At 41.3% G+C, this 27,320-nt stretch overlaps 1 protein-coding gene across 1 annotated transcript; it reads left to right on the forward strand.

Moving 5' to 3' along the window:
• Window positions 1–1,787: 1,787 nt before the first annotated feature.
• On the forward strand, window positions 1,788–22,710 carry LOC120065387 (WD repeat-containing protein 1-like). The gene is made up of 15 exons (XM_039016363.1): window positions 1,788–1,901; window positions 2,627–2,748; window positions 2,965–3,055; window positions 3,459–3,606; window positions 4,304–4,484; window positions 11,465–11,542; window positions 12,579–12,659; window positions 13,324–13,557; window positions 14,079–14,166; window positions 14,591–14,747; window positions 17,495–17,582; window positions 17,748–17,858; window positions 19,007–19,180; window positions 19,439–19,583; window positions 21,742–22,710. The coding sequence occupies exons 1-15, from the start codon at window positions 1,886–1,888 to the stop codon at window positions 21,846–21,848; spliced, it is 1,821 nt and encodes a 606-aa protein (XP_038872291.1). The 5' UTR covers window positions 1,788–1,885; the 3' UTR covers window positions 21,849–22,710.
• Window positions 22,711–27,320: the final 4,610 nt, after the last annotated feature.

Here is a 27,320-nt window from a genome sequence, read left to right on the forward strand (position 1 = left end):
GACTCCCTCTGCCTACCCAAGGACGTCAGAGGACAAATATCAGTTAACCTGTCTAGGACTGGGGTTCCGCCCCACATTCCACTGAAAAGGCAGCGCGGGAAATTCAAAAATATTTTAAAAAAATATTGAACTTTCACACATTAACAAGTCCAATACAGCAAATGAAAGATAATGTCCGATTTAAAAAAATGTTTTACAGCGAAAACACCACATATATTTATGTTAGCTCACCACCAAATCCAAAAAAGCACAGACATTTCTTTCACAGCAAAGGTAGCTTTCACAAAACCCACAAATAGAGATAAAATGAATCACTAACCTTTGAACATCTTCATCAGATGAGTCATATAACATCATGTTACACAATACATTTATGTTTTGTTCGATAATGTGCATATATATATTAAAAAAAATCTCAGTTTACATTGGCGCGTTACGTGCAGTAATGTTTTGATTCCAAAACATCCGGTGATTTTGCATAAATACTCATAATAAACATTGATAAAATAAGAGGACTGGCCACCCCTCATAGCCTAGTTCCTCTCTAGGTTTCTTCCTAGGTTTTGGCCTTTCTAGGGAGTTTTCCCTCGCCACCGTGCTTCTACACCTGCATTGCTTGCTGTTTGCGGTTTTAGGCTGGGTTTCTGTAGAGCAATTTGAGATATCAGCTGATGTAAGAAGGGCTATATAAATACATTTGATTTGATTTGACTATGAGTTTAAAGCTTTAATTTGAGGTTATTTTCGTCCATATCAGGTGAACAGTTTAGAAATTAAAGCACTCTTTGTACATAGCCACCCCCCCCCCCCCCCCCATTTTAGGGGACCAAAAGTATTGGGACAAATCCACATATTTAAAGTAGGTCAAAAGTTTAGTATTTGGTCCCATATTCCTAACACGCAATGATTACATCAAGCTCGTGACTCTACAAACATGTTGGATGAATTTGCTATTTGTTTTGGTTGTGTTTCAGATTATTTTGTGCCCAATAGAAATTAATGGTAAATAATGTAGTGTGTCATTTTGGAGTCACTTTTTGTTGTAAATAAGAATATAATATGTTTCTAAACACTTCTACATTAATGTGGATGCCACCATGATTATGGATAGTCCTGAATTCGTGAATAATGAGTGAGAGAGTTACAGATGCACAAATATTATACCCCCCCAAAGAAAATACTAAACTCCCGTGTTATTGTAATGGTGCGAGGTTAGCATGTTTTGGGGGTATGCTATTTGTGCGTCTGTAACTTTCTCACTCATCATTATTCACCATTCATTCAGGACTATCCGTAATCATGGTAGCATCCACATCAATGAGGTAGTGTTTAGAAACAGGACTCGCGGCCCAGGACTGAGTTTGGGAAACCCTGTGCGTTAATGACTCAAATGTAAAACATGGAAACCATGTGTTTGATACCGTTTCATTAATTCCGTTCCAGTCATTACAATGAGCCTGTCCTACCTAATTAAGGTGCCACCAGCCGCCTGTGCTGGGGATCCCCCATCCCCACATCCAGTGCTGATGCTTGCATAGCTGTATGAGTGTGTTAGGTTTTAAAATAGTTATTTTTTACCTATTTGTCATCACATCGATTCCATAACCTCTGGGGCAAAGTGTCCTTTATTTACCTTGTTGGGTATCTTCTTGAATTACTTGACTATTCAAGGTAACGTCATTTCCTCGACAGGCAAGTAAGCGCAAGTCTAGTGGGCGACAGCTGCTCGCGTCGAAGCTGAGTTTACTATATATGGGCAAAGCTAGGCATACGGAGAGTGCCGTTCGCTTCCGTGTTTGTGCGATTAGCAGAGTCCAGAACTGCTGGTGGATAAGGGAGGTTTGGCGTTTCATTCATCGGAGGAATTAATACAAAATCTGCGAATATGACCTATGAATTGAGTAAGTCGTTTTATTAGTTTCATTTTTGAAATTATATACATTAAAGATGGACCTTTAATCGTTCCCTCAGTACAAATAGTGCTTCACCACAGAGAAACAGCTAGCTAGCTACTGTAACTACGTGTGTAAGCACTAACCTCGCCCATTCTGCAATTTCAATCACATTTCTTGTCTTGAGACATCACACCGCTGCTAAAGTTCTTCTGTAACTAGGTAAATAGCCACGTATTCATAATTGAGTTGAGTTTCTTCTCATTGGATGGAGCTTGAAAGGGAACCTACTCGATTTTGCCATATTTCCTACAAACAATTTCAATCTCGATTTCTGCACGAAATATGCAACGCATTGTTGACATGTCACTGAATGTGTGTGCGTGATTTTAGTAAGACTACACAGTCGTATGCATATTTTACATTTATCTGCTAACGTGTAGTTAATGAATCAGCTAAAAGCAGAGGTACATGACGGCCTATTTATTGTCTTTGTGACAGAAGGCTATTACAGGTCGTCTGTTATGCATTTCAGAGGCCTGGCATCATACATAATACAAGCAAGTGTCATTTAGTTTGTATTAATTGATTGAAGTATAGTTTTGATTTGTCAGTTTTTACAGCTGCTGTAGGCTGATCTTGATGTGTATGTTATTTACCAACCAAATAGGTCAATGCCTAGACTAACCTGGATGATGATAATAATAATACACACTTCCTTGTCGTTCACACAGAGCATGTATTTGCCAGCCTCCCGCAGATGGAACGAGGAGTTGCCAAAGTCCTTGGTGGAGATCCCAAAGGCAACAACTTCCTCTACACCAATGGGAAGAGTGTCATCATCAGGAACATAGATGTAATTCCTTAAATCAAATGAACATATCACCTGACACATTGTTGGCAGCTGATAACCTGAAACTCACAGGCCTATATTTGGGTGTGTTCATGTACAGTACAACGTGTGAACTGGGCTGGTCAGATTTTATTAAAGGATATAACCTCTTCCCCAGTCTATATTGTGTGTGTGTGAGAACCTGTACTAACGTTCAAGTTTTGCCTTCATCTCTGACAGAACCCTGCCATAGCTGACATCTACACCGAGCACCCTCATCAAGTTACTGTTGCCAAGTACGCTCCCAGTGGCTTCTACATTGCGTCTGGAGGTAGCTAGATAGTTATGTCCTACTTGTTGTGTGTATGTACTGACATGCATGTGTAACTGATAGATGCACGCGCATAGACACTACATGTTAATGTATTTTAATTGTAGTGTTTTTGTCTTTTTTTGTTGTCAGACCCCAGTAAGACTAGCTGTTGGCTAATGGGATCCTAATAAATCATGTCTTATCATAAAACATGCCAAGAAACGAACGCTTTTTCAAATTCACTCAGATCTCATCTGTCAATGGATTTGTCTTAATTGTGAATAGTGACAAGCCCTGTACCTAGTCTTCTCATGCATGTGGTTTCTGTGGAGAACATCTCATTTGCACAAAGCCAAATGGGCAGAGATCATTTTTATGGTAGTGATGCCAAATCTACAATGTTCACATATGTTTCCTACAGATGTGTCTGGTAAGATCCGTATCTGGGACACTACCCAGAAGGAGCACCTTCTGAAGTACGAGTACCAGCCTTTTGGGGGCAAAATCAAGGACATCGCCTGGACTGAGGACAGCAAAAGGATTGCTTGTGTGGGAGAGGGACGTGAGAAGTAAGTCTGTAGGGCCTAGTTCAGACCACATGCAGGACAGGGACATGGTGCCTGTAACGTTATTTTCCAAATAAGAGCTCAGGTTCTGCTAACAGTGCAGCATTTACACTTTGGTGAACAATGATTGTATGTCGTAGAGGATTGTATAAGCTTTAGGTCAGCTGTTAATGCATTACGGGGTGTGCAGGTTTTTGTTCCACATCAGCAATAAGATGTCCATCAATTATAGAATCATGATCAGCTGAATCAGGGTTGTGTTCAGCAGGCATAAGACAGAAACTCTTTTGAAACTAAAATTAACATCCTTAATGGGTATGTTCAGGTGATGCCTCCTTTTTTTCAATTGCTTCCTCCCGTTTTGTCTTCTGAACATGTCCCCAGCATGTTGGGGCAACAGCTCTCAACTGTAGTGGCTAACCCGGTTGTAAACATTCCAGTATCTGACATTAATTGAATATTCAATTACTAGATATTGCTTGAACCCCTTTAAAATGTGATTTTGGGACATGTCAGAAGATGAATTCAAAAACACCCTTCACCCAAGACTTTCATAACTCCCCTAAAACTTGGATAAGGTTGCCTCTTTCATCTATGCACTTATGAATGATTTGCTTCTATCTAGTGAATCGCTGCACATTTTTTTTGCATTGCATCATGTCTTGTCCCACTTTGTAAATGTGTGTGTTCTTCCTTCCAGGTTTGGGGCTGTGTTCCTGTGGGACACTGGCTCCTCAGTGGGCGAGATCTCGGGCCACTCCAAAATCATCAACAGCGTGGACATAAAGCAGACTCGCCCCTACCGCCTCATCACCGGCAGTGATGACAACTGTGGGGCCTTCTTTGAGGGACCCCCTTTCAAGTTCAAGTTCTCAAGCACAGTGAGTGGCCTTTTCTCAATGAGTCTGAACTCATGTGTCTCTGACCTCCTCCTTTTTTAGAAAAAGGTAATCGAGCAGAGGCGGAGAGGGAAAGTGGACAAATGTGCTTGTATGAAATTACTACTCCAATTGTGCATCAGGCAACTGACGTTTACAGGATGTAATCCCAGAATAAATGTATAAATTGACTTCAAATTTAGCTAGTTGTGAAAGACATTTTGAAGATAAAAGGATGAGTAGCATATCGTTTTTAAATGTTTGCAAGCTTTTCTCCTAGAAGAAAGCAATTAGCTGATTCAAAGGGGGGTGGCAGATTTCAGAACTCTTCGGTAAAAGGACTCTGGTAGGATATACTTGTTTCATCGCCAAAAGGAGGCTATTGAGGAGGGGAGGAGAGTCTTCCGTTTGCCTACTAACTAATTGACACTCCACTTGACCACTTATCGGTTTGTGAGTTACAGAGAGAGGGCAGAGTACAGACTTTTCCCCAAATTAGAAAAGGCCAATGTGTCTGACATTTCTGAAGAAATTTGGGAATTGGTTCTGGATTTTTTTTTTGTATTTCCTTTTGGTACTATAGCACTTTTCACTCGGTTAGCCCTGTCGTGAGCACGGGCGGAAGTCATGGTGGGAAAAGTACTCAATTGTCATACTTGAGTGAAAGATACCTTAATAGAAAGTTACTCAAATAAAAGTGAGTCACCCAGTAAATTACTACTTGAGTAAGTCAAAGTATTTGGTTTATAATATATGTAAGTATCAAAAGTATATAAACCATTTTAAAAATCATTATATAAAGCAAACCATACGGCACCATTTTTATTTTTTATTTACGGATAGCCAGGGGCACACCCCAACACCTTTACAAATTAATTAAGCATTTTTGTTTAGTGAGTCCGCCAGATCAGAGGCAGTAGGGATGACCAAAGATGTTTTCTTGATAAGTCTGAATTGGACCATTTTCATGTCTTGCTAAGCTTTCAAAATATAATGAGTTCCATGGAAAATGTATGAAGTAAAAAGTACCTCTTTTTCTTTTCTTTAGGAATGTAGTTATTTAAAATATAAATAGTAAAGTACAGACCCCCAAAAAATGACTTAAGTAGTACTTTACACCACTGGGAAGCCATACATTTGTTGACCATGGAACGTATCAGTGTGTGTAGGAGTCAAGCCAACTTTGGTTTCTTTTTAAAGTGTGAAAGGAGATTTTGACAGTATCTCAGTCACTTAGCTCATGGTGCTGAGCTGCTGATGACATTAGTCTGGTTAACATGTTGCAGATTTTCTCTATTTAAAAAAAGAAAAGTGGAGTATTTCTGATGAGGCTTTAAAGTAGGGCTGGGAATTACCATGGACCTCATGATAGGATATTACCATGATACTTTGGTGCTGATACGATATGTATTGCGACTCACGATTCTCACAAGTCTATGTATTGCAATTCGATACTGCACATTTATTTTGTGACTTGATGTTATTGCTCACCATATGTCTGCTGCTGAGTGACGTGCGAGCCATGAGAAAGTGAGTTTTGATCAGTCATGGAAATAAAGTGCTGAAAACAAATTAGCTCACTGTTTAAAAAGAAGATGGAGAGCAAACTATCAAGGACAAATACTGGAATTGGTGCGGGTACATCCGACTAATATTCTACTGTATCTTTTTTCCCCCCTCCATCTCTAATTTAAAGAGGGTTCCAGAACAGCAAAGAACACTCTGTAGTGAACATATTGAAAATATTGTAGTCAAGGTGAACTACACTCTGGTCTTGGGCCTATGCATTTACAGTTTATTTGGACCCCTTGACCTTTTCCATGTTTTGTTATCTTCTAACCTTATTCTAAAATGGATTAAATGCATTTCTTCCTCATCAATCTACACACAATGACAAAACGAAAACAGTTTTTTGTTGTTGAATTTTTGCAAAAAATAAATAAAACTGACCCTTTGCTATGACACTTGAAATTGAGCTCAGATGCATCCTGTTTCCATTGATCATCCTTGATGTTTCTACAACTTGATTGGAGTCCACCTCTGGTAAATTCAATCGATTGGACTTGATTTGGAAAGTCTCTATATAACCTCCACAGTTGACAGTGTATGTCAGAGCAAAAACCAAGCCATGAGTTCCGAGACAGGATTGTGTCAAGGCACAGATCTGGGGAAGGGTACCAAAAATGTCTGCAGCATTGAAGGTCCCCAAGAACACAATTGCCTCCATCATTCTTAAATGTGAGCAGTTTGGAACCACCAAGACTCTTCCTAGAGCTGGCCGCCCGGCTAAACTGAGCAGTTCAGGGGAGAACGGCCTTGGTCAGGGAGGTGCCCAAGAACCGGATGGTCACTCTGACGGGGCTCCAGATTTCCTCTGTGGAGATGGTTGTCCTTCTGGACGGTTCTCCCATCTCTGCCGCACTCCACCAATCAGGCCTTTATGGTAGTGGCCAGACGGAAGCCACTCTTCAGTAAAAGGCACATTGCAGCCCGCTTGGAGATTGCCAAAAGGCACCTAAAGTTCTCTGAGACCATGAGAAACAAGATTCTATGGTCTGATGAAACCAAGATTGATCTCTTTGGCCTGAATGTCAAACATCACGTCTGGAGGAAACCTTGCACCATCCCTACGGTGAAGCATGGTGGTGGGAGCATCATGCTGTGGGGATGTTGTTCAGTGACTGGGAGACTAGTCAGGATTGAGGGAGAGATGAACAGAGCAAAGTACAGGGAGATCCTTGATGAACCTGCTCCAGAATGCTCAGGACCTCAGACTGGGGCGAGGTTCACCTTCCAACAGAACAATGACCCACACAGCCAAGACAATGCAGGAGTGGCTTCAGGCCAAGTCTCTGAATGTCCTTGTGGCCAAGCCAGAGCCCAGACTTGAACTTAATCAAACAGCTCTTGAGCGACCTGAAAATAGCTGTGCAGCAACGCTCCCCATCCAACCTGACAGAGCTTGAGAGGATCTGCAGATAAGAATGGGAGGAACTCCCCAAATACAGGTGTGCCAAGCTTGTAGCGTCATACCCAAGAAGACTCGCTGCCAAAGGTGCTTCAACAAAGTACTGAGTAAAAGGTCTGAATACTTATGTAAATGTTATTTCAGTTAATTTAAAATGTTGCTTACATTTTATAAAAATCAGTTTTTGCTTTGTCATTATGTGGTATTGTGTGTAGATTGCAAAATTTATTTTAGAATAAGTCTAACGTAACAAAATGCGGAAAAAGTCCAGGGGTTTGAATACTTTCCAAATGCACTGTACATTCCTGACTACTTTTGAGTGGTTCTCAGTTTCTCAGGATCAGTGTTTTATGTACTTTCACATGTCAACTTCATTCCTACATTTTGAAAGTGTGAATAGGGGAAGTACAGACTGACCTCAACTTATTCAATAAGTATCCTTTTTGGGGAAAAAAAGGTGGTGCATTATGCTTAGCAAACACTACCTGCCTTGGAGCAGTCAGCTTTTTTGCAGTTTTGGAATGATGTGTCTGGACTAGAGGTCGACCGATTATGATTTTTCAATGCCGATACCGATTATTGGAGGACAAAAAAGCCGATGCCGATTTTTATAAACATTTTTTTTTTATATATATATCATACACACACACATTTTTGTAATAATGACAATTGCAACAATACTGAATGAACAATGAACACTTTATTTTAACTTAATATAATACATAAATACACACACGCACACAGCTCTGAAGTGACAATGATACTGAAGAGTCTGCTTAGGAGACAAATACTCTCAACTGTTTGAATAAAAATAGAGTTTAAGTTACCTGTGATGAATGTTGAAAACAAACTTTAATTTCTATATGCAGGAAATCCTATTTTAATAATGGGCATGGTAAGAATTGACGACCAAAGTGCGAGTCATAATTCCATGACACCTAGCAAAATCTGAAAAGCGGTTCCTTCATTTATTCCATAGGATATTTTTAGATTCACTTAAAATAAGGTCTGTGTTTCGTGTAGGCTTACATCACCGTGCCAATTTTATAACTGTGTAGATATCCATAGGACAAGGTAACTCTGATCAATATTGGCTAAATATAAGCGAAGATAAAAAAAATTGTAGAGTGGATTTATGAAAATATGTTGACAAACGTTACCTTATCCTAGTGCGATTTACACGGGTATCAAAACGTCGAGGCGGTTTAAGCCTGCACGAAACACAGACCTTATTTGAAGTAGATCAAGACATTCTCTATGGAAGACATGAACGGTGAAATAACGAAGGAACCACTTTCAAATTCAGCCGCAAGTTATTGCAGGAATTATAACGCGTCGACTAATCTGGAAACTATCACCTCAAACAAAACGTTTATTCCGTTCCGTATTTTATCTAACGGGTGGCATCCATGAGTCTAAATATTCCTGTTACATTGCACAACCTTCAATGTTGTCATAATTACGTAAAGTTCTGGCAAATTAGTTCGCAAAGAGCCCAAACTGTTGCATATACCCTGACTCTGCGTGCAATGAACGCAAGAGAAATGACACAATTTCACCTGGTTAATATTGCCTGCTAACCTGGATTTCTTTTAGCTAAATATGCAGGTTTAAAAATATATATACTTGTGTATTGATTTTAAGAAAGGCATTGATGTTTATGGTTAAGTACACATTGGAGCAATGACAGTCATTGATTGTTTTTTTTATAAGATAAGTTTAATGCTAGCTAGCAACTTACCTTAGCTTACTGCATTCGCTAACAGGCAGGCTCCCCGTGGAGTGCAATGTAATCAATGCAAGATTGGATCCCCCGAGCTGACAAGGTTAAAAATCTGTCGTTCTGCCTCGTTCCTAGGCCGTCATTGAAAATGAGAATGTGTTCTTAACTGACTTGCCTAGTTAAATAAAGGTGTAAAAAAAAAAAACGTCAAATCGGCGCCCAAAAATACCGATTTCCGATTGTTATGAAACCTTGAAATCGGCCCCGATTTTAATCGGTCGACCTCTAGTCTGGACTAGGGTTCGCTACAGGCTGCCACCAGTCCCTGTTTGTGGTCTTGGGCCAAGTCCATACACATTTAGTGCTTACAAATCCACATTTGAGTCCCATTGCTAATTTAGCAAAAATATTGGGGGGGGGGGGGGACAACAATCAATACATTACAGAATTAAAACCTACAATTCAACGTGATCCAGCCTAAAAAAAAAAAAGCATTTACACTCCTCTGTAACAGATATACTTATTAAGCACATGACCTCACTCGTAGAGATTAAATCACTTCTGCTGTAGTGCTGAACATTACCATTTGGTCTATTAGTTAGGAAGGATGCAAATGGGATACCCCTTTCAATCAGTAATTTTAAAACTATATGCGGTCAAACGAGGCAAGATAGTGTTATCTATTTGTCAGAATGTTGCAGTCTCCATTCAAGCACATCCTGATTCCGCTAATCTCATACTCCTTGATAGTCATTAAGAAGCTAGGGGGCAGTATTTTTATGTTTGGAATAATAACATTCCCAAAGTAAGCTGCCTATTTCTCAGGCCCAGATGCTAGAATATGCATATAATTGGCAGATTAGGATAGAAAACACTTTAAAGTTTCCAAAACTGTCAAAATATTGTCTGTGTATAACAGAACTGATTTTGCAGGTGAAAACCGGAGGAAATCTAACCAGGAAGTGCCTCTTATTTTGAAAAATCCCTGTTCCATTGCCTGCCTTTCCTCCATTTAAAGCGATATCAACCAGATTCCTTTTCCTATGGCTTCCACAGGGTGTGAACAGTCTTTAGACATAGTTTCAAGCTTTTATTCTGAAAAATGAGCAAGATTTATCACATCGTGTCAGTGGACTGCCAGATGTCCTTCGATTAGTTCATGCGTGCGACAGTGGTAGCTAGACATTTTCTTTCTCTCTTGTATTGAATAGTTTACCTTCCGGTTGAAATATTATCGATTTATTTATGTTAAAAACAACCTGAGGATTGATTATAAAAAATGTTTGACATGTTTCTGCGAACTTTACGGATACTATTTGGAATTTTTGTCTGCCTGTCATGACCTGCACGAGCCTGTGGATTACTCATCAAAACGCGCCAACCAAATGGAGGTTTTTGGATATAAAAATAATCTTTATCGAACAAAACATTTATTGTGTAACTGGGAGTTTCGTGAGTGCAAACATCCGAAGATCATCAAAGGTAAGTGATTCATTTTATTGCTATTCTGACTTTCGTGACCAAGCTACTTTGCTGCTAGCTGTTTGTAATGTTGTCTACTGATCGATGTCCTCACACAAACGCTTGGTTTGCTTTCGCTGTAAAGCTTATTTTCAAAATCTGACACGACAGGTGGATTAACAACAAGCTAAGCTGTGTTTTGGTATATTGCACTTGTGATTTCATGATATTAAATATTTTTTGTATTTTAATTTTAATTTAGCGCTCTGCAATTCAGCGGATGTTGCCGAAAATGATCCCGCTAAAGGGATCTGTGCGCCAAGAGTTAAGAGCATTGCGTTTAGATCAAGTATTTTGGCACTGACTTCCTTTTGATATTCACGCTGCTATGTTTTGTTGTGTTTTTTGGTGCCAGTCTGAGCTCCATGTAGGCTTTTTCCCATGAAGTTTCATCAGAGACTACGGAATAATTGAGACTTATGAGATCTACTATATGGGTGTCACTGCTGGTTGAAAAGGGAACCTTATGTAACGAAACAACTGAAATTCCTCTGAAGAATTTCTGCAAAGGGTCTCCAGAAGTAGGTTGTCCCTTCTGTTTGTGTATATTCTCTGTTTTAAAAGAGAATGGGTTTGTAGAAAGTTGGATCAATGAGTTAGTCAGGTAACTGTCAAATTACTTGCAATATTTAAGAGACTTAAACTTGACAGTATAATTGATAGACAACAACCAATATACAAATGTAGCTTAAATTAACCAGAAAATCATTAGTTAATAGTCCTTCTTTTTGGAAAAGCTCAAGTCTCTAACAATCTCCTACCCCATCCTAGGACCACAGCCGGTTTGTCAACTGCGTGCGTTTCTCTCCAGACGGGAACCGCTTCTGTACAGCTGGCGCTGATGGTCAGGTGAGTCCGCTAGCTACCAGAGCTGCTCCATGGTCAGGGACCCAGCATCACTAAGGTGGTCTCAGAACCCACCACAGTTGGCCGGACATTGACAGCCTGTCTTAATTCTTCTAGCATTGTATTTTATACTGAACAAAAATATACACGCAACATGTAAAGTGTTAGTCCCATGTTTCATGAGCCGAAATAAAAGATTTCAGACATTTTCCATATGCTCAAAAAGCTTATTCTATCAAATTTGGTGCGCATTTCTTTTGCCAAGATAATCCATCCACCTGACAGGTGTGGCATATCAATAAGCTGATTAAACAGCATGATCATTACACAGGTGCACCTTGTGCTGGGGACAAATGTCCACTCAAAGGTTGTCACACAATGCCACAGATGTCTCAAGTTGAGGGAGTGTGCAATTGGCATGCTGACTGCAGGAATGTCCACCAGAGCTGTTGCCAGAATTTAATGTTCATTTCTCTACCATAAGCCGTCTCCAACGTCATTTTAGAGAATATGGCAGTACACCCGACCGGCCTCAACCACAGACCACGTGTAACCACGCCAGCCCAGGACCTCCACATCTGGCTTCTTCACCTGCGGGATCGTCTGAGAACAGCCACCCGGACAGCTGGTGAAACTGAGGAGTACTTTTGTAATTAAGCCCTTTTGTGGGGAAAACAAATTCTGATTGGGTGGGCCTAAGCCCACCCATGGCTGCCCCCCTGCCCAGTCATGAAATCCGTAGATTAGGGCCTAATGAATTTATTTCAATTGATTTCCTTAAATAAACTGTAACTCAATTGTTGAATGTTGCGTTTTATTTTTGTTCAGTATATTTTAGTGAATGTGTGTGGTGGAGGGGGATTAGAAGTACAGTAGAAAACAGCTGTGACTCAGTACATTGTCAGATACTTTCCAGTGAACCGACAATTGCTGACTGGAAGGCAGTAGTAGACAAGTGTTTCTACGTGGCTCTTGAAATTCAATTTTACCCTACAGTACTGGTTCTAACTAGAAGTGTCACATTGCCCTGTTTTCCTAGATCTTCCTATACGACGGAAAGACTGGCGAGAAGCTTGGGGCTCTGGGCGGAGCGAAGGCCCACGAAGGAGGAGTCTATGCCGTAAGTATCTCGACGGCTTTTACGGAGTTTCTCTTATCGTTCAACTTTGCCTGGTGGTTTGAGACATGTAGGCATTGGGTTTTTACTTTAGCCTCCTGAGAATGGAAAAGTATTTTTCCTCTTCAGCATAACTTGTCAGGCTTCACTGCTGAGGGTTGAACACCCAGTCAAGATTAAAGCTGCCATGCAGTTGCTAGAGGGACTTGAACGTAAACAAACTAAATGGATGCTTTCCTTTTCAAATTAGAAGTGCAATGTGTTCCTGTGAAAAAGAAGTCAGACTTTCTTGTACCCCCTGCATTTTAAAACATCACTCCTCTATTTCACTTTGCATGCCCCCAACAATATTTGATTTCTAGGAATTTTAATTGGTGATTGAGTATAACAACATAATTAGACTGTATCTAATGTATTCCATCACTGGCATATCTGAACTGGGATTCTAACCCATGACATGCAATGCAGTGTTGGAATGTCTAGCTCCAGTGTGACTACTTCAGGTCTCAGGAAGACCGTAGTGACTAACTTAGCCATCTGCTTAATAAAATGCTTGGGACTGTACATTTTGCGGCACCGGTTTCTTCTGAAAGCATTGTGATAACCGACAGTGATGTGATGCCTATTTGTCACCCTGGGTCCACTCCTTCCCTCTGTTCTCCTTCAGGTGAGCTGGAGCCCTGACAGCTCCCAGCTCATCTCTGCCTCGGGTGACAAGACTGTGAAGCTGTGGGATGTGGGCACCAGCATGGCCCTCACCACCTTCAACATTGGCACCGACGTCATGGACCAGCAGCTGGGCTGCCTGTGGCAGAAGGACCATCTGCTCAGCATATCCCTGTCGGGCTACATCAACTACCTGGATAAGAGCAACCCCGACCGGCCGCTCCGCACCATCAAGGTAAGCCTAAACCTTCTTTCACACTACAGGGTTTTCAGAATGCAATATGGTGTAGTGTGAACACAACTTAGAGTTGGCGATTGAGGGTCAGGGCTTGAGGGTGTTTAATATTTTATTATTTTTTACAATTTGGACACAACTGGCAGGCTTAATCTCCTGATATTGATGCTCTGCACAGAAACGGTCCCTAGCTGACTTAGCTTATCATGATGTCTACAAACATTCTTTGTCCTGATCACATAATCTGCCTTTAAAATAGTCTTCAAGTCACTTGTTATTCAAAACAAGCACTTAGTTCAGTAACAGGAAAGGAGATGGCATACAAGTGGTTGTCAGCATTCCTCAAAATTAAATAGTTAATTTTGACAGTTTGCTAGAGACCCATGAAATTGCACATTGATTGGAAATGCTAAATTCGTGCCAAAACTGAAAGTATCACAACTGCGACACTTGAGTCAAATAGAATGCTCTTAACTATTTGATGACTGTGCTAAACAAATCTCTCACATTGTGCCTTACAGGGTCACAGCAAATCCATTCAGTCCTTGACAGTTCACAAAAACAAGGGGCGGGCTTACATCTACTCTGGCAGCCATGACGGGCACATCAATATCCTTTCACTGGGAAAATGAAGGCATGCTGTGTCAACACTGAGGCATATTAATGATGAACTGTGCTTTCTACACAGTCCATTTCCCCTGAATGAATGGGGCTTATCTAGATGGTTGGCATTTGGAACACAAGGAGCCTAATAAATGCTAATAGTCAAAGCCTTGTGTATTCATAATCCAGTAGCAACATTGGCACCTAATGAAGACTCACATAAAATGTAATAGCCACGTCTGCTTATATTCCATTACATAAATGTACTGCACATAACTGCTGCGAATGTCCTTGTATCCATCTGTTAGTTTAACAAGAGGCCCACACCACCAATGTTCTGGTCCCTTGCGTTAGTTAAGCTCATGTTAAGATCTGCTCTGCTGCCCTCTCCTGGTGACAGTCAGACACGATCCTTAACTGTGGCTTCCACATTACTGGGATGCGGAGACCGGGGAGAACGACTGCTTCTCAGGGAAGGGCCACAGCAACCTTGTCACCAAGATGGCGGTGGACGAGGCCGACCAGCTGGTGACCTGCAGCATGGATGACACGGTCCGCTTCACCAGCGTGACAAAGAAAGAATACAGGTGGGTCCAGAAGTGTTCTATATGTAACCGATGTGAAATGGCTAGCTAGTTAGCGGTGGTGCTCGTGTTTCAATTGGTGACGTCACTCGCTTGGAGACCTTGAAGTAGTGGTTCCCCTTGCTCTGCAAGGGCCGCGGCTTTTGTGGAGCGATGGGTAACGATGCTTCGTGGGTGACTGTTGTGTGCAGAGGGTCCCTGGTTCGTGCCCGGGTCGGGGCGAGGGGACGTACTAAAGTTAAACTGTTACATATACTTAGTGTAGAAGATGAGATTAAAAGACAGATTTCACTGAAATATTTATCAGTTCTCTCTTATCTCTAGTGAGGGTAGCTTTGTAATAATACTGCTTCCTTATGATGAGATTCACTTTTTGTCATTGGACAAGATAGCTGTTGTGATGTCGTACTTTCGGTATGTTCATTCGTAAACCAATAGTGACATGTATATTTGACACCTCCTGTTCACTGGACATGCTACCTTGTCCTGGACCTGCTGTTTCAACCCTCTCGCTCTCACCTGCTGTCTTGACCTCTGAATGCTCGCCTATGAAAAGCCAACTAACATTTACTCTGGAGGTGCTGACGTGTTGCACCCTCTATAACCACTGATTATTTGACCTTGCTGGTCATCTATGACCGTTTGAACGTCTTGAAGAACGATCTGGCCTTAATGGTCATGTACTCTTATCTCTACCTGGCACAGACAGAAGAGTGTGGTTTCTTCCTAGGTTCCTGCCTTTCTAGGTATAAATGCTGCAGCTGCATTACTTGCTCTTTGGGGTTTAAGACTGGGTTGCTGTATAGCACTTTGTCTTCTGCTGATGTAAAAAGGGCTTTATAAATACATTTGATTGAACACTATTAATGATATTGGAAAGGGCAGAGGTGAGACCAAGTCATTGTTTTACAAGTCACAAGTAAGTCTTAAGTCTTAGCACTCAAGTCCCAAGTCAAGACAGGCAAGTCTCAAGTCCTAAACTGAGTTTTGAGTCCTAAACAAGTCATAATGTGCTCTTCACCAAATGTAATGCCATTTCATATTTTTAACAAAGGTAATAGTTAGTATTACATTTACGCAAATCATGAATGCTTTTAAAAAATAACTATTTATTACTTTCCAAATAAACAAACATATTTCCATGGAACTACATGGGTAGCCATGAGAAAGAACCCCCCCCCCCCCCCCCAATAGTGATCGAGGATCGCAATCGGGCGACTTAAGCTTGTACACAATCGCCCAACCTTACCACACACACACTCTCTGTGTGGTTACAGTAGGCTAACGTATGTCAATGGTTTTAGGAACAGCAGTAACATCAGGCAGGATTTAGGCTACCAACTGCCCAGCCAGCTGTAGCTCAGTCTTGGGTGCACTGATCACGTACCCGCACTGACTGACTGTGTGGAGGCTCATTGATTTAACGTCACGTTAGCCTACACTAGTAAAGTAATAAAATATATAGCTGTCGGCTATATTAGCCACAACTTACCGTTCTTTGTGCAGCTTCAAATGTCGAACAAAGTTGGAAATTGTTGCGCCTCCGTCTACTTTTCTTCCCGCATGTTTTGCAAGTTGCAATCCATTTTTTGATACAGCGTCGTCTTTATATCCGAAAATAAAAATGTTTGGGTATCATCTTTCCAAGGGCTCCATCTGAATTCACACGCCGACGTTCCTCTGCACTGCCACGCACAACTTTTTCTCAGCTGGCACAATTTGATTGGCTGCTGTCCGATTCAAACTGTAATCCGTTAAATGAGGAGTTGATGCGCTGCACACTTTTTTTAATAGCACCATTTTTTTATATTTGGGCTTGGAGAGTGTCAAGTCATAAGGCAGAAATCCAAGTCACGAGTCATTAGTGTTAGTCGAGTTGCAAGTCATCATATTTGTGACTCGAGTCCACACCTCTGGGAAAGGGTATGTTCAGTTAATAGTTAATCTATTGACATGTTGATTTCTCCCCCCCCCCCCAAGACTTAAAGGGCCATGTTATTTGAAAACGATTGCATAGCTCGGTTTCCATCCAATTAGCGATATATCAATATTCTAAAGTGTGCAAGAAAATGTGAATGTTTCCACCAAACTGAGTTGTTGCAGAGAAAAATCAGTGCGGGATGACGTAGTGCACACAATGTACTTTTTCACTTAAGTTTTCATGTACCGAATAAAAAAAAATCTGAAGTGTGTTTCCGTCACATTTTCAACTCTACTGGTAGCTTTGTCACAACTATTGCATTAAATAGCAAATGTGCCCATTCTGATCTTGCCTTGTGCGCTCTAGCCAACAGTTTGCAGGTAGACTGTGCTGATAGGCTAGTCTACATGAGATTATGGGTAAATTCAATAATATTTTTATTTTTCCAACGGCAGTTGAGCATTGATCATAATGTCAACAAAATAAGACCCTAGATATTTTTTGGACAGCAGCATCAAGCTCATTACCGTGCACTTTCACCACCCTGTGAAGTTCAGAGTCCTAGTGGGAGGACCACACACCATATTATCGTATGACTCCAAGTTTACTTCGATATGATGGTTATTATATCAATGTTTGCACATAAAGGCGTCCGCCGTCATTTCACGCGTAATTGACAACACAAAGTTCTGACCATGTCGAACTAACAAATTCTGTTGCCATTTATAAAATTGCACTAACTTCATGTTTCTTTTTTTTTTTTATAGGGTATGACTTTACTCGCATACTTGTGGCTGGAAACGTGGTTACTAACAGTTTGTTTTTGCAGTGCTTCCAACCTGGTAAAGATGGACGTCCAGCCTAAACATGTTTCCGTAGCAACAGGGGGGCTCACATTGGCCGTGTGCATTGGACAGGTAAAAACATATTTTCCTAATGTGTGCCAACTCATGTCATTCAGGCATCATAGCATGGCAGACATTGTTGTCAATACAAATAAGTATTTTGTGTTATTCATATATGGGTGACACCATTAAATTGTCTGTTCTGGATAGTGTTAATATTGACTGTGTGGTCGTCAGGTGGTGTTGCTGAAGAACCAGAAGAAGGTGTTCACGCTGGACAGTCTGGACTACGAGCCTGAAGCAGGAGCCATCCACCCAGGGGGCAGTACTGCGGCAGTGGGCGGGGCAGTAAGTATAAGCTATAATAGTTCCAGTTCAAATTAAGTTGCTATATGTAGTGTGGGATCAAAAATAATGGAATGTCAAGGTCTATTTGATCATGCTGTCAAGGTCTATTTGATGCTGGTTAGGCTTCTTCGGTTTTATAGCAGAGGATATGCTTAATATGAGCAGCTGAGAAATAAATATAAGAACACGTATTAAACTCTAAGTATTAGCCACTGTTTGAAGAGCATGGTCTCGCAGTGCGACAGGTGATATTCCACCCAAACTCTCTGTACCATGGTCTCTCCAACCCTGTTCCTCCAGCTCCTCAGTGCTTAATTTGGGAAACCAAGTGAAATCTTTTCGGCACATCGATAGATTTAGTTGCGAAAACATGTTACTAACTGTTGACAGCACCTTTACTCCCTCGAGAGAAGCAATTTTTACTGCGGCCATGACTCATGACTGCCGTGTGGCGGTAATATGGTCACCGCTACAGCTCTAGTGATCACAGTATTCAGAACATAACCAAATAGCATAATTTACGTTACTGTAAGACAAACACCACTGCATTCAATCATGCAGAATAATTCAAGTTAACGGTGAAACATCTTTCTGCATAGTAACCATTTTGATCTCAATCAGTTTTATGGGATATGTATTTAGATCTTGGAGTTATACAGTTTCAAATTTTAGAGCAGATTGTCGTTAACAAACTGTAGCATAGCCAAATACCTGTGTATTTTGCCAAGTGGCGAGCGCTGTTGCGTTTTGGCCACATTAGAGCGAAATGTGGTGGTTTTGTCTTACAATGACGTTATACTGTGCTATTTGGTTCTGTTATGAATACTGTGATTGTGTGATCTTGCAGACATTAATAAAGTTAGATCAAAGGAGCACCATGACAGTTTTCCTGAATAGCCTGATTATACACATGCACTTAATGTGATACGCAGAAGCTCCAGATCTTTTGGTGCAGCTGACTAAAGATCCCAAGAAGTTGGATCCACAGCCACTCTGCACTATTAACAAGTGCTATGAAACTCTGAGGGAATGACACTGTTGTTCAACTGATTGCTGATTTTATTTAGGTGTTGTTCGGATCTAACTACTCAATATTCCTCCCCTTGTCCATAGTATTTCTTTGACACCTCTCTCCCTCCTCCCGGCAGGATGGGAAGGTCCGCTTGTATTCTGTCCAAGGCAACACTCTGAAGGATGATGGGAAGAGCATGGAGGCCAAAGGGCCAGTCACAGACATGGCCTACTCAAAAGACGGAGCCTACCTGGCCGTCACTGACGAGAAGAAGGTCGTCACAGTTTTCACCGTGGCGGATGATTACTCGGTATGCAGTCTCTCACGCATCCATCTCAAGCAAAATTTGCTAAAATTACCTATTAACATGTCCCATATTGATTGTCCTGAATGCTCAAATTATGTACAATAAATATATCCTAAAGCCCAATGAACAGCAAATGCCATTTGGGTTTGTGAATATCAGTCGGTGGTAGTGTAATGCATACAATCAATTTAAGTGTGAGTGGAGACTTTTAATGTTACATGTTGGATTCTGTATCCATTTCTGTTTATCCCCCTCCTACAGGTCAAAAATGATTTTTATGGACACCACGCTAAAGTAGTTACCTTGGCCTGGTCCCCCGACAATGAGCACTTTGCCAGCGGTGGAATGGACATGATGGTCTACGTTTGGACAGTGAATGATGCAGACAAGAGGCTGAAGATCCCAGGTGAGGGGGAAAATTGCTTTCAGAGAGCAAAGGTGGCATGTGCACACACCCACAGAGAGAAGTATCTGGAGTTATTTAAATCCTCTCTTTGTCATCGTATTCAGATATTTGAAGTCATGGAAACTGAGGATGTTGCTGGGATAATGTGTCACCATTCTCGACTGTGGGATGGGGTTTTAAACTGCTGATCTTTCTGTAGCAACCATTTTGAGCTGGTAGCTAAATCTACCATTTTGTGCAGGTAGTTCAATTTGTCAGGACAACAAATGTTAATATTACAAAAAGGACGGGGGAGGTGTTGGGATAATAGAAAAAAAAATCAAATTTTTAGTGTCTGTGATAACTGGCGAAGTATCTTGTACCATTGCTGCAGAATTTCCCCAATGTTCCCAAATGTCATTATTTTCACCACCGCTAGATGGCAGTATCCTCCTTATACACCGTCATTCTAGAGCAGCCTTAAAGTGTGGACCTGTTAATGGTGGGTCGTGACGTGTCAGAGTAAATTCATAATTATTTCTTTCATTACTGGAATTGATTTGGCCAAGTGCATCTGCGGTCTCTGCTCAGTTTGGCAGCTGTGTGAGAGGGTGATGCCCGTGTGCTTTGCGGTTTACCACATTCTTTCCCCCTGTAGTTTTCTTGATCACTCCGTGACACACACTGCAGCGCTGTCAGCCACTGACTTGTCAGTCCCACTCGCCATCACTCACCGCTGTTATCAAATGGACTCATGCTAGCCACAAGTTCTGACTGAGCTCAATTGTTATGAAACGGATATACAGCGATGAGTTTCTCTCTTTCATACAAACTTATAACGAGGAGCGCCCACAATGTGTTTTGAGCGGTGAAGTGCTTAGTAATGGCTATCAAAACAAACAAATTATTAAAACGACACGTCCTGACCAAACATCCACAGCATGATGGTAAACCCAGGGAGTTCTTTGAGAACAGGGCAGAATGCTTCAGAAAACAGTGCTTCGACAGTGGAAAATTTTAAGTCTGCTAGCAAGGCATTGTTGTAATTTTATAATAGGTGATGATGAGCAGAAATAAGGGAGTACGAACTCATCGTAGATGTGAGTTTCTCTTTCAAACAATCCCCTGGCCTTGTACACAGGTAGTAGCTAACATTCACCAAATCAAGCTAGCTACTGATAGTGCAACCCTAGTAACAGTACAGAGGAAACATGATCAGGCCTACTGTACATCTTACTGTCAAAATTATTTAAAACAAGTCTAGGTTGGAACTGTTGCTGTTAAAATACAATAATTTAAATTCTTAACTGGATTAAACAGAGGCAAGATGCTTTTTGAGGCAAACACCCAGTTGTAGGTTGTTCATCTACAGCAGGAAGCGGTCTCCTGTCTGACTGAGAAAGCAGTAGGTGTTCTGGTCCAGTTTGGCACCACATACCTATGTGAGTCGGGGTTCACAACTCTGACATACTTAAAAAAAAAAAAAAAAAAGTACAGGAAGAGTATGACCTCAGTGTTGCACTTGCAAAACAGAGCCCAGAATATACATGTTTCCTGGTCTACAGAGGTGATCAATCAGTTTATTCCAGTTCAGAATATACATGTTTCCTGGTCTACAGAGGTGATCAATCAGTTTATTCCAGTTCAGAATATACATGCTTTTTGAAAACTTCAACCAGCCACACCTCTCATTAGGACTCTGTGTGGTTTACATCTGTGTGATGTGATCAATCAGTTTATTCCAGTTCAGAATAAAAATATGTATTGTATTTTAACAGCAACAGTTCCTAGACTTTCTTTCAACAATTTCTACAGTAAGATGTACAGTAGGCCTGGTCATTTTTCATCTGTACTGTTAGTGCAACCCTATCAAACTGAGCCTGTGTGTTCTGTTGTACATCTGTGATGTGTTCGATCTGTTTTATTCCAGTTCAGAATGAAAAGGATTTATTTTGACAGCAACATTTCCAACTTAGACAGATGTGTAAGAGTGTCTTTTAATCCATGTTCTAGGGATACATTCAAATGCTCACACTTTCCAGTGGAAAACCATATGCTCAAGTTTTTAGCAGCAACACATACTGTATATTCACGCCCAATTTTTTAAATGTTAGCCATATGACATCGCTTGATAACTAGTGTCACTGTAAAATGACTGTTCTCTTATTCCTTTCCACAGACGCCCACAGGTTGCACCATGTCAGTGGCCTGGCCTGGATAGATGAGCACACGCTAGTGACTACCTCCCATGATGCCAGCATCAAGCAGTGGACTCTAAAATTCTGATCTGTACAAGAACGGATCATTAGGGACAAGGACTACTGTAGACCGCTCTCTCCCTCTTACTCTTATAATATTGTATGTATCTAATTGATGGTCTCTTGTCAGCAACCCCTGAAATTGTCAATTGTCGGTCATTGCAGTCCCAACGCAGTCTTTTTCTTTGATTCTTTTAAATGGTTCACTAATGCAGGAACAAAGAAAAATAACCCAAATAGCTGCATTTATATCAAGCTTTTCTGGTCAAGGAAACCAATTGTAAGCTCAACATTCCAGAGACAACAGCTTTATGTCAGTTCAACCTGACATGCCTGTGTGTTTGGAGGGTTGTTTCATCTGAACTCTGTTAACTCGGGAATGAAAACATTTATGGGGGGAAAAATTATCCTTATTGACAATGGAGGTATATTTCAGTTACATTCCTGAATGGGATTGAGTTGCGAATGAATGGCCCTCCGATTGTGCTTGCCTGTTAGTTCATGTTTTCAGCCGAGGTTGATGTTACCATTTGTATGGGAGTGGGTATTTAGCTTTTTTTTTTTCTTGGCCTCTCTCTTTGACTCCATAACGTCAATGTCTTTCAGAATGATTTCTAGTTGGAACAAATGTGATTGGGAGAGCAATAGTAGGAACTTAAAACAAGAGAGAAATGAATCATGTGTACAATCAAAATGCGGTGTATTCAATGAATCTCCTGTACTGTTGCCATTTTTTCTTTTTGGCTCACGATGTTCCCGTCTTATACTTTTTACCTTTTCCCCCTTTTTTTTTTAAATATTTTTTTTTTGATGCTTCCACTTTTTCTTAAGGGTGGATATGATTTAATAATATTAATGACAATAAAACAAACGTTACTCATTTCTAGCAACTCATGTCCATTTCGTGCTACTCATGTTTAAAGCAATACTGCGAGTTTCTGTCAATTAATTGTGGATACCATTTCTATGTATCTGCGTGCAGTATGAAGGAAGTTAGAGTTAGTTTCGCTAGCCAATGCCAACTAGCTTTTGTGGAATGACTGGGAATCAACAGGTACCAGACCTGGGTTCAGATACTATTTCAAATATCTCAATTACTTTCACATACAATGCCTATAGAAAGTCTACACCCCCTTGAACTTTTCACATTATGCTGCCTTAAAATTACAATTAAATCCATTTGATCTATTTAAATCCCTTTTTAGATTTAAATTTTATGTCAATGATCTACACACAATACTCATGCCAAAGTGTAAAAAAAAAAATCCTTAATGTTAAAAAAAAGAACCCCCATTTATCTTGATTTAGATAAGTATTCAACCCTCTGAGTCAATACATGTTAGAATCTTTGGCAGTGATTACAGCTGTGACACTTTCTGGGTAAGTCTCTCTCTAAGAGCTTTGCACACCTGGATTGTACAATATTTGTGCATTATACTAAAAATTATTCAAACTCTGTCAAGTTGGTTATTGATCATTGCTAGACAACCATTTTCTTGCCATAGAATTTCATGGCTTTTAAAAATATATATTTTTGTTATAAAGCTCAAACTGTAACTAGGCCACTCAGCAACATTCAATGATGTGTTGGTAAGCAACTCCATTGAAGATTTGGCCTCGTGTTTTACGTTATTGCTGCTGAAAGGTGAATTTGTCTCCCAGTGTCTGTTGGAAAACAAACTAACCATATTTTCCTCTAGGATTTGGCCTGTGCTTAGTTCAGTTTATCCTAAATAACTCCCTAGTCCTTGCTGATGACAAGTATACCCATTACATGATGCAGCCGACACTATGCTTCAAAATAAGAAGTTGTACTCGTTTCGGGCAAATCCAACACCACACAAGGCTTTGTTCATTTTCTTTGCCACATTTTTTTTATAGTTTTACTTTTGTGTGTTATTGCAGCTGACTGAATATTTGTTTCTTTACCCCTTTTAAAAAATAAAATAATTGCCCCCAATTTTGTGGTATCCAATTGGTAGTTAGGACCAGACTATCACTGCAACTCCCGTATGGACTCGAGAGGCGAAGGTCGAGAGTCGTGAATCCCTGGGGCGGCAGGTAGGTTAGTGGTTAGAGCGTTGGGCCAGTAACCGAAAGGTTGTTAGATCGAATCCCCGAGCTGACAAGGTAAAAATCTGTCCCTGAACAAGGCAGTTAATCCACTGTTCCTAGGAACAAATTCTTATTTACAATGACGGCCTAAGTGACTTGCGTAGTTAAAGTTTTTAAATTAAAAATCCTCCAAAACAGGGCCTCCCGGGTGGCCTAAGGCACTGCATCGCAGTGCTAGCTGTGCCACCAGAGACTCTGGGTTCGAGCCCAGGCTCTGTCACAGCCGGCCGCGACCGGGAGGTCCATGGGGCGGCACACTGTTGGGCCTAGCGCTGTCCGGGTTAGGGAGGGTTTGGCCGGCAGGGATATCCTTGTCTCATCGTGCACTAGCGACTCCTGTGGCGGGCCGGGCGCAGTGCAAGCTGACCAGGTCGCTAGGTGTACGGTGTTTCCTCCGACACATTGGTGCGGCTGGCTTCCGGGTTGGATGCGCGCTGTGTTAAGAAGCAGTGTGGCTTGGTTGGGTTGTGTTTTGGAGGACGCATGGCTCTCGACCTTCGTCTCTCCCGAGCCCGTACGGGAGTTGTAGCGATGAGACAAGACACTAACTACTAACAATTGGATACCATGAAATTGGGGAGAAAAATCCTCCGAAACAAGCAGCACTAACCTGGAAGTCAGTGTTGGAGGATACACCTGGCGACGTGTATGCGCCCGGCCTGCCATAGGAGTCGCTAGAGCCCGATGGGACATGGACATCCCGGCCGGCCATACCTTTCCCTAAACCGAACAACGCTGAGCCAATTGTGCACCGCCCCATGGGTCGGTCGGCTGCGACAGCCTGGTCTCAAACCAGGATCTCAAGTGGCACAGCTAGCACTGCCTTAGACCACTGTGCCACTCGAGAAGCCTGAGTAACTACAATGTTGATCCATCCTCCGTTGTCTCCTATCACAGCCATTTAACTCTAACTGGTTTAAAATCACCTGGTTTAAAATTACTCTCCGGCAACTGAGTTTATGAAGGACGACTGTTTCTTTGTAGTGACTGGGTGTATTGATACACCATCCGAAGTGTAGTAACTTAACAGCCCAAAACATAATTCCTCTTTGACGTGTGTCTGTCACTAGCCTACACAATCTCATTTTAAACCATTTTAAATTCAGGCTCTAACACATCAAAATGTGGAATAAGGAACTGAATACTTTCAGAAGGCACTGTATCACCCTGATGTTCCTGGACTGCCCGTGTCTGAGTAAAGGAAACGGGGAGAACAGGTTGTGGCTGGTGTCCCTAATTATCTTCTTGGCCTTCCTGCGACACCTGGTGCTGTATATGTCCTGGAGGGCAGGCAGTGTGAATCCGATGGTGTCCTCTGCTGAGGATGGATCAACATTGTAGTTACTCCACAATACTAACCTAAATGACAGAGTGAAAGGAAGGAAGCCTGTATAGAATTGGGGGAAAAAATCCAAAACTTGCATCCTGTAGCAATAAGGCACGATAGTAAAACTGCAAGAAAGTAACTTTGTCCTGAATACAAAGCATTTGGTTTGGGGCAAATCCAACATCACTGCATCATTTTATGGTTATGCTTGTCATTGGCAAGGACTAGGGAGTTATTTAGGATAAACTGAACTAAGCACAGGCAAAATCAGAGAAATATAATTAACCTTTCAGCAGCAAAAACATAAAACACAAGGCTGAATTTCTTCAGCATCCTGAGATTGAAGAACCGTTGACATGCCACCTTCACCACAATGTCTGTGGTGAAGGTGACCATTTTGGTTTCTCAGAGAGATGCACACTGAGGAATCCTCCACGACGGCCCTGTTGATGAAGATAGGGACATGCCCAGCCTGGTTCCTTCTGAAGTCCGCAATCAGCTCCTTTTTTGTTTTGCTGACATTGAGGGAGAGGTTATTAAACTTGGCACCATGCTGTCAAGAGTGCCTTAATGATGGAGTTGGAACTGTGTGAGGTCAAGCATACAGTTGAAGTCGGAAGTTTACATACACTGAAAAATCTAAAGAAATCAGCCAAGACCTCAGAAGAAAAATTGTAGACCTCCGTAAGTCTGGTTCATCCTTGGGAGCAATTTCCAAACGCCTGAAGGTACCACATTCATCTGTACAAACAATAGTACGCAAGTATAAACACCATGGGACCACGCAGCCCTCATACCGCTCAGGAAGGAGACACATTCTGTCTCCTAGAGATAAATGTACTTTGGTGTGAAAAGTCCAAATCAATCCCAGAACAACAGCAAAGGACCTTGTGAAGATGCTGGAGGAAACGGGTACAAAAGTAAATATATCGACAAGAAGCCACTGCTCCAAAACCGCCATAAAAAAGCCAGACTACAGTTTGCAACTGCAGATGGGGACAAAGATCATACTTTTTAGAGAAATGTCCTCTGGTCTGATGAAACAAAAATAGAACCGTTTGGCCATAATGACCATTGTTATGTTTGGAGGAAAAAGGGGAAGGCTTGCAAGCTGAAGAACACCATCCCAACCATGAAGCACGAGGGTGGCAGCATCATGTTGTGGGGGTGCTTTGCTGCAGGAGGGACTGGTGCACTTCACAAAATAGATGGCATCATGAGGCGGGAAAATTATGTGGATATATTGAAGCAACATCTCAAGACGTCAGTCAGGAAGTTAAAGCTTGGTCGCAAATGGGTCTTCCAAATGGACAATGACCACAAGCATACTTCCAAAGTCGTGGCAAAATGGCTTAAGGACAACAAAGTCAAGGTATTGGAGTGGCCATCACAAAGCCCTGACCTCAATCCTATAGAAAATTTGTGGGCAGAACTGAAAAAGCGTGTGCGAGCAAGGAGGCCTACAAACCTGACTAGGTTACACCAGCTCTGTCAGGAGGAATGGGCCAAAATTCACCCAACTTATTGTGGGAAGCTTGTGGAAGGCTACCCGAAACGTTTGACCCAAGTTAAACAATTTAAAGGCAATGCTACCAAATACTAATTGAGTGTATGTAAACTTTTGACCCACTGGGAATGTGATGAAAGAAATAAAAGCTGAAAAACATCCTTCTCTCTACTATGATTCTGACATTTCACATTCTTAAATAAAGTGGTGATCCTAACTGACCTAAGACAGGGAATTTTTACTTGTATTAAATGCCAGCAATTGTGAAAAACTGAGTTTAAATGTATTTGGCTAAGGTGTATGTAAACTTCCGATTTCAACTGTATACTGGAAACTCACTCTACATCCTTAGATGAAGTTGCGTGGAAAAGGGAATGGGGTGGTGAAACAATTTTCTGTCATGGACAAAGGAACTCAAAAGGTGTGATGATATTAATTAACAAAAATGTCGATCTGAATGTGCAAATAGTCAGGAATGATTCGCATGGAAGGTGGATCCTTTTGAATATGAAAGTGGACGAAAAATAGATTTTAGTCATTCATCTATATGG

This window comes from Salvelinus namaycush, chromosome 20, assembly GCF_016432855.1.
Source record: "Salvelinus namaycush isolate Seneca chromosome 20, SaNama_1.0, whole genome shotgun sequence".
In the NCBI taxonomy this organism is placed as follows: domain Eukaryota; kingdom Metazoa; phylum Chordata; class Actinopteri; order Salmoniformes; family Salmonidae; genus Salvelinus; species Salvelinus namaycush.